At 48.3% G+C, this 11672-nt stretch overlaps 3 protein-coding genes across 3 annotated transcripts; 2 read left to right on the top strand and 1 right to left on the bottom strand.

The window, feature by feature from the left end:
- Nucleotides 1–28: 28 nt before the first annotated feature.
- On the top strand, nucleotides 29–2247 carry EV420DRAFT_1725733 (V-type ATPase; the record flags this gene model as incomplete). The annotated part of the gene is made up of 10 exons (XM_060479825.1): nucleotides 29–119; nucleotides 175–202; nucleotides 251–278; nucleotides 330–600; nucleotides 662–801; nucleotides 852–1178; nucleotides 1241–1350; nucleotides 1442–1628; nucleotides 1679–1808; nucleotides 1868–2247. The coding sequence occupies 10 exons, from the start codon at nucleotides 29–31 to the stop codon at nucleotides 2047–2049; spliced, it is 1494 nt and encodes a 497-aa protein (XP_060335722.1). The 3' UTR covers nucleotides 2050–2247.
- On the bottom strand, nucleotides 2197–3034 carry EV420DRAFT_1052908 (uncharacterized protein). The gene is made up of 3 exons (XM_060465541.1): nucleotides 2762–3034; nucleotides 2660–2702; nucleotides 2197–2608 (listed from the first exon to the last, which is right to left on the bottom strand). Exons 1-3 carry the CDS (start codon nucleotides 2913–2915, stop codon nucleotides 2341–2343), a joined length of 465 nt encoding a protein of 154 aa, XP_060335721.1. The 5' UTR covers nucleotides 2916–3034; the 3' UTR covers nucleotides 2197–2340.
- A 1049-nt stretch (nucleotides 3035–4083) lies between these two features.
- EV420DRAFT_1517138 (uncharacterized protein) lies at nucleotides 4084–7139 on the top strand. Its single transcript, XM_060471988.1, has 9 exons — nucleotides 4084–4768; nucleotides 4811–4848; nucleotides 4899–5338; nucleotides 5382–5451; nucleotides 5523–5752; nucleotides 5812–5893; nucleotides 5927–6022; nucleotides 6095–6145; nucleotides 6179–7139. Exons 1-9 carry the CDS (start codon nucleotides 4192–4194, stop codon nucleotides 6710–6712), a joined length of 2118 nt encoding a protein of 705 aa, XP_060335720.1. The 5' UTR covers nucleotides 4084–4191; the 3' UTR covers nucleotides 6713–7139.
- Nucleotides 7140–11672: the final 4533 nt, after the last annotated feature.

Genomic DNA, 11672 nt, shown 5'->3' with positions numbered 1-11672 from the left:
GACCGTAGAATTTGTGTAATTCAGGAAAATGGTCGTCGACCCCCGCATCAGTGATAAGGATCTGGCCGCTATCAACGCAGCAGCCGTGACGAGAGAATACCGAGTGCAGCCTCATCTCGGTCAGTTCGCTGTATGAATCCCTGGACGTTATCTCATGCGTCGCGAATGCTACAGATTACCGCACCGTTTCCGCTATTAATGGGTAAGTATGGCGCGATTTGAATGTAATCTCTCGGCTCACCGACTGCAGACCCCTCGTCGTACTCGACAACGTCAAAGTGAGGATATCAGAACAAGTGTAGGTGACACTACGCTGACTGTTTGCGCAGTTCCCTTCTTACAATGAAATTGTACAACTTACGCTACCGGATGGGACGACGCGTGGTGGGCAGGTACTAGAGGTTCAGGGGAAGAAAGCCATCGTCCAAGTCTTCGAAGGAACGTCCGGCGTTGATGTTAAGGCGACGCACGTCGAGTTTACCGGTAGTAGCATGAAGCTTCCAGTTGCGGAGGATATGCTAGGACGGATATTCAACGGTTCAGGAAACCCCATTGACCAGGGCCCCAAGGTTTTTGCAGAAGATTACCTGGATATCAATGGTGCGTCCTAGCACCTCCTCTACAGATTCAGCCCTCATATCTTAGTTTCTATTACCTTCAGGCTCACCCATCAATCCTTACTCTCGAATCTATCCCGAAGAAATGATTCAAACTGGTATATCGACCATCGACACCATGAACTCGATTGCTCGTGGTCAGAAGATTCCTATTTTCTCGGCGGCTGGTCTTCCGCACAACGAGGTGAGAATTCACCTTTCGTTGTCGCGTTTCTGTTGTTGACCCGTTCATAGATCGCCGCCCAAATTGTGCGACAGTCTGGCTTGGTCAAACGGCCTACGAAAGACGTACACGACGGCCACGAGGACAATTTCTCTGTCGTCTTTGCTGCTATGGGTGTTAACATGGAGACTGCTCGGTTCTTCAAGGAAGACTTCGAATCCAACGGCAGTTTGGACAGAGTTACACTATTTTTGAACTTGGCGAATGATCCTACAATCGAGCGTATCATTACTCCCCGGCTGGCATTGACAACTGCTGAATACTATGCTTACCAACTCGAAAAGCATGTGCTAGTTATCCTTACTGACATGTCATCCTATGCAGACGCACTACGAGAGGTGCGTCGGCCAATTTTTTGATCACTTCGTGATTAATTGACCAATTGTCTCACGCGTTCAAGGTATCAGCTGCCCGTGAAGAAGTTCCGGGCCGTCGTGGGTATCCCGGCTACATGTATACCGATTTGTCGACCATCTACGAACGGGCAGGGCGAGTGGAAGGGCGAAATGGGTCGATCACCCAGATTCCCATTCTCCACCATGCCCAACGATGGCCAGTTTTTTGTTCTAAATGCGATGCCTAATCTGACTTACTTTGTTAGATATTACGCATCCTATTCCCGATTGACGGGTTATATCACAGAGGGCCAGATCTTTGTTGACCGCCAGCTCCACAATCGTCAGATCTATCCTCCTATCAATGTGCTACCTTCATTGTCTCGCCTCATGAAGAGTGCTATTGGTGAGAAGCTCACTAGGAAGGATCATGGTGATGTGTCGAACCAACTGGTGAGAACCTTTGAGGTAAATGTGCAAGCGTGGGACTGAATGCTCTTCAGTATGCTAAATACGCTATCGGACGTGACGCTGCTGCCATGAAGGCTGTTGTGGGAGAAGAGGCTCTGTCGTCCGAGGACAAACTCGCTCTAGAGTTCCTTGACAAATTTGAGCATCAGTTTGTTGGACAAGGTCCGTATTTCGTTAGCGGGTCTTCTTGTGTCTCACTTTCCCCTGGAACTCGTATATAGGATCATATGAGTCGCGAACTATCTTCGAGTCCCTCGATTTGGCATGGTCCCTTCTACGCATTTTCCCTAAAGAACAACTTAACCGGATCAACCCCAAGATCATTGCAGAGTTTTACGGGCGCAAGCCGACAAAGAAGGCTACAACCGCGGAGCCTGAGGAAGTCAAACCGGAAGAAAGCTAATTGATGCATAGAAAGCGTTTCAGCGTTGATGACAATTATGAGCTGCTTCTAGGACTATTTCCTACCTCCATACCCCAGTATTGTCTTCAACTACCGAGATAATTTTTTTCCCTAGTAGCCCTATTTTCGAAACAGGAGGACGCGGAATCATTGAGTACTGTACTTGGGCCGACTCAGGGACATTACTTTTTCCGCCCAAATTGATCACACATGTACAATTCGTATTCCGGCATAAATGGGGACCCAAAAGGACACACGATCCCAGTACGGTGGACATTCGACTCGGAATTATCATATGGAAGAGCCAAGGAAACTTTCAACACCTCGGAGCATTTGTGAACACACTAATAGAGCAAGTGCGATAAGTGGATGAAAAACAGCACTGTGCAGCATGCCAATCACGAGCGCTATGACGAGAAAGGTATCCAGAACATTCTCTGCGCCATCTCGAGATATGTACTGGTTCCAACTTACCGAGTACGAGAGGCACGGGATAATGATGGCTTCCTTCTGTACACAACGGCTCAGAGTGTGCGGTCCGTGGCAGACGGCAGGAAAACTTGAGCGCTTTATATTCAAGTGGCTGAACTATCAAGACCGGCGGACGCACCGAGGTCTATCCCAAAGATTCCATCTGTGGCCTAGGAGTAAATCTGGAAAGATCCATATTTGAATGAGTTTTCAACCTCGGTACCATTACAACTGTACATACCAGAGGAGGGAAAAAGGAAGGTACCGGAGCGCGGCAAAGTCCCGTCGTAAGTGAGAAATCTGAATGGTTTCAGAGCGAGTGATTCTTGATGATGATGGAAAAGCGAATGTATGTTATAGAATAGCTGTGAGAGGCTTTTGTATAAGAAACTCATTGTGCGCACGCGGTGACAGTGGAGATTGTTTACATCAGGATCGGGGTACCGCCTGTAAGAGAAGGAGGCTCCCCTGGCAGGGGACAGGTTTGTACGGAGCCCGGTGGCCAAAAATTTTTGGGGAGATTCTCTGTTTGCAGACGTCCACTAACAGATGATATATATCGTGATCGATGAGCACTGTGCGCAACCCGGGAAGTGACAGAATTTGAGCACCCTCGGATATATTCATTGTCGCGACGAGCGGCGGAAGGAAGACTCATTGGGATTACCCGGCGGTACGGAGAACAACAGTAGTCAGATGTGGTCAGATGTTACAATCCCCCCTTGGAGCGCTTCCCTTTGTACCGGAAGTACTTGGGCGACCAGTGATGTGATGCAACGGTTATAGGGAATTGAGATCGATCCAACATTTAAATGAATATTGATCAAGGTTAGGCATTTATATAACAAGGGAACAAACCATTGACAAGGACCGAGAATAATGCCTGGCGACATGACCGAATGTCCGGCGAAGCGACGAGCAAAGTAGACAAAGGAGAATCGGAATTTCATCCGAAGGTAACTGCAGAATGCAGTCTCGACTGATGATCCCAGCAGCCACAGGCCTGGAGATAGGATGACGCCACGAACCATCCCGTGGACAGGACGATGCCGTGTAGGGGGCCTGTTGGCGATAAGTATGGCCCTAGAGAAGAGGTATGCGTTAAAAGGAAATAGCTGAGCACGGAACAGAACGAACTGGGTGGAACGAACGATCAAGTACTGATTGGAACGGAATTGGAACGCAAGCGGTAAGACAATTCGGTGATCCATTGATTTGGTGACCCTTGCCGTACCAGTGCCATACCCTTGGGAACACACGAGACATGGAAAAAAGACATAGATGGCAAGTGGAAATAATCAAGGTTTTAACTTTGTAAAATACGGAAATAGGCACGAGGCATGATATCCGTAGTCTACCTGTTTCCGGGTGATATATGGTGTTAGGAAGGTATGATAAGGGCCAGGGTCCTACATGGAGAAGAGTAGAACGGGAAGAAGAGATCCAGACAGTGGCATGAGTGGCAGGCAAGATAAAAATGTAGAAGTAGTATGTAATAGGGAATAACGTGGTTCGCTCAACTGGGCAAATGCGGACTTGGTAAAATTTATGCAAACGCTTGTCGCCACCTGCAGCCATGTGTTCAGATATAAGGCGGTAATACTAAGGGGTGCCTTCATTCCTAATATATATTCTCCCTCGTTCTCTTCCCTTTCCCTCTCTCCCCTCTCCATGGACGATCCCCATGGCTTTCCTTACAACCGCAAACGCAAAGCCGACAGTGACGACCAGGATCCTTCGTCGAACGATGCTGTAGTCGACGCCATGCTCGTCGACCAGCCGCCCTCAGGAGTGTCCTGCAACGCCCCACGACAGTCCTGGTTGAACACAGGCGCCATTTGGGATACGGGAGACTCACAGCTCGCCAGCCCTGCCAAACGCCCGCGCCACGAAACAGCAAAGATGCCTCCGAGAGCAATGCCGTCAAGGCGTCTCGCTTTGGCACGGAAATTCCCAGTCAAAATGCCCCCAGCAAAGCCGCCGCCAATTGATAGATATGGCAGCGACGTCGAGGACCTTGGCACTGTATGCGGTGCAGATCCTGGGCCGTCGACCGGTTCTCTCCTTCATCTCAGAGACACCCCTGTGGTCGCGAAATGTGTCTCGCGGCTGCCACAGCTCCCTGACGCTGCCCAGCCCATTCATATTGAAGCCAATTCACCGCAATATACCGCCCCAGCTGCCTCTGTTAACAGACAGAGTCTGAAGGAGGTTAGATCTGGACGTCATTCTTCGCAGCCCACACTTCGTGCGTAATTACATCTGTCGCTACTATATGCCTTCTCAACAGTCGATTTCACACAGGCCCACGACTTGCTCTTTGATCCGGTCTCATTTCCGACCCACAGGCAGCAGACGGAACGCGAGCTTTCTGAAAGTACTGGAATGCAGTCACTCAGGAACTTGAGTCAGGTTGCACATGTATATCAGCTTCGACGTGCATAGTCAACCTCATTTACCCGTCGTTTGCTTGTAATCATTCTTCGCCTTCCGATGTCCCCGTCTCCGTACTTTCACCTTCTCTTCGTGTTGTAACGCTGCGAATGCCGTCCCGCATTCGGCCACTCCTTTCAGAATTTCTAGAGGTCCTTCTTCTCGTTCTACAACCCCTCTCAAGTATATCTGGCATGTACGTAAATCCTGGATCCTTCAAATCCCAGATCCAGGAACATACGGCCCAGGCCAGCCACATTCGCTCTATATTCGATCCGTCACTCATCGAGCAAGAGCTTAAGCATCGGGTTTTCGACCCTTCGGGATTGTTCCGCTCTATTGGTTCCACGCTCAAAGCCCACTGCGCTCCCATAGGGACCAGGCAGTAGATGGCATGGTCGAGGCGGCTGAGGCGTGCAACCTGGCAGCCAGATCGGCAGGGCGGATCCTATCAAGGCTATTCGGCTTTGTATGGACATCTTAGAACTCATGAAATTGGTTAGCCGCCGCATTATTTTTCCAATTCATATTCTAACCCCACCTTCTCGTTAGACATCGCGAACCATCAGCTGCAAACTTTGCGTCCCTATCTGAAGCGAACGTCAGGTCATTGGGAACTCAAGACCTTCAAAGGCCTCAAGCTGTATTCCTCCTTGACTGTGACTCGGGAGTGGATATGGCGATCGCACTCATCTATGCTTTCCCATGCAGCTGTCTTTCTTCACCCGTCGTACTCGGACGGCCTTAAATACCCTCAATTGAAACGAAATCAGCAAATTTACATCGCTGGCCCTCAAGGGTCTTACTGATCTTGTTTTTAAACCCGCCAACACGCATCTCCCCGTCGTCATTGCCTAGCCCTTCTTCTACACCTCCGACATCCCCTACTACTCCACTTCCGGGCTTCCCAGAAACGTGCTATCTCGATAACAACCGCCTAGTGTTACTAGCGCAGATGTTGCTGATGTGACAGCAATGTTCATGTTCTTCTTGCTTTTGTACCGACAGTTGCTGTGCTCAGGAAACGCGCCCTAACTCCGCACCAACGAACTCCCAAGGTAGACGAGGCGTTTTTAGTGAAGCTTAAAAATGAAATTCGGGACATTGGATCCTCTCGCATCGGCTACTGTTCCTTGGACAGGATTCCTCCAAGGACAGTGATGAAAAATGGTTACGCGTAAAACAGGACGTTGTCCTGCAGATTTGCTATGCGAGCTAAAGAGAGTCAAAACAAAGCTTATTATCATCTCTTTTCTCGCCCTACATTATCACCACAATATCAGCACCCTCATCTCCACTTTCACCAGCGCCACCTCCGCCTTCATCACCTTCGCCGTCCCCCGCATCTTCATCACCACCTTCCCCTCACATGCGGCCTTCGTGTTTATCTATCGGTCCTCCTCCAGACGAGCAATTCCTCAGCGTCGCTCAAAAATGGGCAGATCTCCATATCCAACCGAACTCACACCTCACAATAATGCTTCGTAATCGCCTTCGCGACGTCGTATTTAACGCCGTTGTCGCTCTCTGCTACCCGGGCAGGGACTCCTCAACTGGACAGCTGTCGTCTGTTGATTTCTTCTCGATGATTTCCTCCACTTCACGGTCAACCGTGAATATCGGAACTGCCACCGGTATGGAACCTCTAGCCGAGGAGATTCGTACCCTCGCGGAGAAGATATCCCGGCTGGCGCTCGTCCACCTCAATGCATACTTACCGTTATACGAGCATCCCAAATTTTTGTCGTTGATGGCGTGATATACAAACTGCGCCTTTCACCCTTCACCTTGTAATAATCTTTAGTTTCATCACTTATCAGCATCTTCGAACCCGGACGATTTCGTGATACCTCTTCATCAGGCTCATAATTATTACCACGCATTATCCTTTGGGCATCTTCATTTTTTAACATCCTTGTTTATGGTTGGCATGCTACTCATGGCGGTGTACGAGACTAATTTTAGCAGTTGAAAGCAAAATAATACATAGCATCGGTACATATACATTGCGTACATTAAATAAACAAATCAATAAAAAAACGCAAATACCCAAGTATGCCTAACCGGAGCATTTGGAATATGGAAGACGAATCAGTGCGACTTCTATTACTCTCATACAGCAGATATCGCGGCAGATCAAAACATGGCTGAAACGATTTAGAGAAAAAACGAACAACGGAAACTCCAGATTTGATTGAAAAGAAGGACCGTGGCTGCCATGATTGCTCCGCCGCTTAAGGTCAACTGAATTAAAAGAAATGGCGCGAAAAGGAAACACCACACCATTATTTGGGTGGGTCTTTCGCCTTTAGGTATTTCATTGACTTACGGGACACGAGGTCGTGTAGGCAAATCTGTTGATTGATCAGGTACATATGCACATTCTTGCCGCGACTCTTTCTGTCCGTCACGCCAAAAGGATGCGTGGCGTCGCGAGCCCTCGGCACTTTACTAGAGGAATTGAGAGTACCGTAAACGTGAAGATGAAAAGGCATGGATGTAGGACCAATCCTCTAGCGTCCGATACTCTCCGAGCTCCATGAGACATCCGGTAATGAAGCGGACCAGGGGAAGATAGCTTCCGGGTCAGCTGATAGAGATTTACAGCAAAAGGACGTTGCTGAACTGTAGTAAAAGAGGCCGAGACAAAATATGGTCAAGGCTTCTCGCGTGTTTGTCGCTATGTTAGGACAGATGTTTAATGTCAAATCACTGCGGTATCCAGAGCGAAGCAAATTTCAGGTCAGAGTTATCCTTTCATATAAGGTGCGGGTAAGCATTGCTTCGCCTTCCTTCCTGAAATGCTGGTAGAAGACCCATCGGAAGGATAACAGCCGCGGCACGTTCGCGTTACCACGCCCAGAAGGCATGTCCTTGACATTGTGAGATTCCGTGGCACACGCTAAGGTCTTCGAGGGAGTCCCTGTGTCCTGAAGGAGTTACCTTTATGACTAGAAATTACCTAGTGGAATAGAACTCCATCTAGCAAGATGGGAGCATACAAACCATTGTACTTTTCCCTATCCGATAATCGGTTTTCAATACAGTCACTCCACATTAGCAAAGTTCAGCCACTGTCCATCGAAATAACGTACTCTGAAAGTCGAATTAAGCCATATTTTACTATTTGTTCCGTCACATTGTTGCAGCTTCTACAGAAAAACAACCTCGGTTCCGGGTGTTCTTCGGCCACGCCAGAGCCATCGCCCCGTGCACAGTTTCCGAGTCCTATAAGGACCTATGCTACCGCCGAAGTCTCCGCAGAGCACACTTTTCGCCTGACACACTATCAACACACGGGAGACACGAAATATGATGTAAAAAGAAAGACGAGACTCGAGTTCCACCATGTCTTCCTTCACGTTATCAGAAACTGCGTTGAATGAAGACCCAAAATTATCTTGAGAAGCATGACAGTCAGTGCCATACGCGGGCCGTGAAGCCCAAGATGTCTGGGTAACACACATATCAGGAGATATTTCGATATGTGATTAGAACAGCTTCACGATTATCTTGGCACCATATAACGGTCGATGCCGGTCTACGAAGCAGAGGAGATCCGGTCGTCTTGGATCGCAGTATCTTAGAAGATGCGTAAGAAAGGGATGATTGCAAAGCCAATCAGGACAGACACGCACCGGGATAAAATAAACTGCACACTTTTCTGCTTCCTGTTTATCGAGTTCAGTAGAGGGGAGGTAAGCATAGCGAATCCAGACGTTCTTCATTCTTCATTGATAACTTAACCTGCTCACACCAAATGAATCAGGAATCCTGGATGTGCTTGCTATGATGGTCACATCGAAGTAGAATCACGACGGAAAATAGCAGTGAGAAAATGATCCCAACCTAAAGCAGTGAATATGAAGAGCGGCGTCTCAGGGTTACTTGAGGAGTGAGTATACGGGCCGTGAGATGGTTCGGCGTTCAGTGTTATTGAGGAAGTCCCGGGCACCTGGAGTCTGTTAAGCAAGCCTTGTGAGCAGACCCTTGGATATTGAGAGAGCGTCGGTATTCGGACGGGTAGAGAGATTCTGAAGAAAAGGAAGAAGATACGTCTCCTATTGGAGCTGGTCGTCAACACCAGACTCACCATGATGCTCTGGCCAAGCTAGTTAGGAGTCACCTTCGAGAAGAACGCACGAGAAGAGCCGCCGAATTGTCAAATTGTGCGAAGCAAACGCATGCAACGCGATGGACGTCTAGGGTATCATCATGTGTAAGTATCACCTAGGTATCGCCATGTACGGCAATATTGCAAGCAAAAATATTCTGCGTGTTGCTCAAGCGAGCTCACGTCACCCGGCGCTCATGCATTTAAGGAGCTAATACCTAAGGAGTAAGTAATACTCTTTGACGCTAGTGTGTATGGCCTACGGAAATATGAATGCACGATGATAGGTTGCTGCTTGGCGGGTCTTCAATATTCAATTATAAAAGCCGCCATTCGTCAGGATAAGGGCAGCCAGAAGGTCCAATGATGCATGGGAGAGCTGATTCAACGGAAATATCTTTACAACCTAACCGTACGGGGCGCGGGAGGGTGGGAAGTCGCCACAGAGCAATAGTGCCGATGAAAATATGCAACCCTGCTCGAATCTAATGGAAAACGCACTTTTCATAATTAGCATAGTATGACATCGCCTACACAATATGACAACACACAGAGAAACTGAGTGATTGATGTTTAACGCGGGCAAGAGAACAAGGACACAGCACATTGCCTGGTGGTTCGCACATCGTTCTTCAAGTCGACTAGCAGGCGCACAAATTCATCAAAATGGAACGCAACAGTACTGTGGAAGCCTTGACATGAGGAAGCACTCCAGGCGACCCTAGACAGCTCCTCAAACCAAGACGGTAATCTCCGGAAAATTTGAACGGAAACTCTTGAATGATTATGTATCATTTAGTACATTAGCTATATGCGGATGGTAGAAACTCACCGCATTATGACATTGGGCGGTTGGCAGTAGAAACCCGTTAAGACCTTGAAAAGGTTGGTACCTCGTCCAGAAGGCGCGTACAATTTCGGACGAGTACCCAGTCACAAAGGGGAAAGGATCCGAAAATGCAGGAATCTATTTCTACCTTCTCGTGAGATAAATACCGTGCCTTGTGCATTTACCCACTGCCATACTTCACAGGATCTGAATGCTGGCCGTTGCGAACTTCGAAGCAACTTCGAAGACGTTCACATGGTGGCAGTGCATTCAATGGTCACGCTTCACAACACCAAAAAAAGTCAGTCGGCGATCTCGAACTACAACCATGATGGCACGACGAGTTGGGCCCACTTCATTTCGCCGTATCGCAGCGGGCCCCACCGCTATATCAACGCCTTTTACCAAAGGAGCTACCTCAGATATGAGCCATTCGGCCCGAAAACTTTCAGGGATTTAACGAACTTCAGCTTCCTTGTGTCTTCTCTGAGGTCCGTCAGTGCATCATGGCCAATGAGATACTCAGTTATCTCGGTGATACACCTCGAAGCCTAGTCAATTATCTAGTCGGCATCTTTACTCTTTGACACCTGATGTAGTGAAGAATTTTAAGGCGATTCAAAACCAAGTGGTTCCTAATACCTATTACTCACATTAGTCTTGTTTTGTCGACGACAAACCGGCCATCGGGTTGACGACGTGTTGCAAGGAATACTCGGTGGTCTAGAGCATTGGTTGCACTTAACCCTGATCTGTCGATGCCGAAAAGCGAATAGCCTCTCTTTTGTGTAACGAGCTTGTACGTCCTCCTTGCATGTGCTCATCTTCTCCTGTGACGTCTTCCTAGGAGTCCATCTGTTCTTGAATTTTACGAGAAGAATGGACGTTTATCTGGATAAACACGTCTTGCTGTGGAGTTGAAAGATATATCTTGCTTCCAGATAGATGCGTAAATCATTGTGAAGAAGCAAGGATACTACCTTTTATTATTGCCCCCTTCTCAGTCTTCTCTTCCCCATACATACTCGCCTATCTCCTGACTGGGGTCAACTGCTCCAGTATCTTTAGCCTACTGTTGTCTTCGCTGCGACATGATAGTATACGGGCGATGGAAACATCTGAACAAATGGATTTGGGCACATCCTCATCATTAGAACCCCATTAGTCTCAGCGTAGCTTATCTATGGATTCGAAACGCACCCCGGCTTCAGAACAGGTATCCCATCTTCTAACTCCTCCGGATATCCATTGCACAAAAAACGCCCATCTATCAACGTCTTCACCTTGACACACTCCCAGAAGTACGGCGAAACGGTATCTTTCTCCTTCATGACGCATTACTTATTGAGATCGGCTTCCTTCGTAGGTGTTCACGCCATGTCATAAACACTGACCGACATTACAATGCGGAATATTGTCCCCGCATCTTGGCGGTATACCCTCGAACGCGGGAAAGTCGTAGGTTCGGAACGGAGAAGGGTGAGGACCCGGCGAAGCGCAGGAGAATGGATGATCCCGAAGAGAAAATGACTCGGGAGCTGGCATTCTTTCTTCCGACAGTTTTTCACTGTGTTATATTTCTTCCAGTTGCCATATGCTCGACATTGTTTGCTGCACAGAATCCCGTTCAGGATCGAGTAACGGCATCCAGGATTCCGCGATGAACCTCCGATGTTGTTCAGAAAGACATCCACTGCAACCCGTTGCGGATATAGGAAGCGATGGTCTCCCAGTGGAAGGAGAACGCGGTCGGCATTTCGGACCGCGCTACCGATA

This window comes from Desarmillaria tabescens, assembly GCF_030435595.1.
Source record: "Desarmillaria tabescens strain CCBAS 213 chromosome Unknown EV420scaffold_6, whole genome shotgun sequence".
Classification (NCBI taxonomy): Eukaryota; Fungi; Basidiomycota; class Agaricomycetes; order Agaricales; family Physalacriaceae; genus Desarmillaria; species Desarmillaria tabescens.
This window is presented reverse-complemented; position numbering and strand designations above follow the sequence as displayed.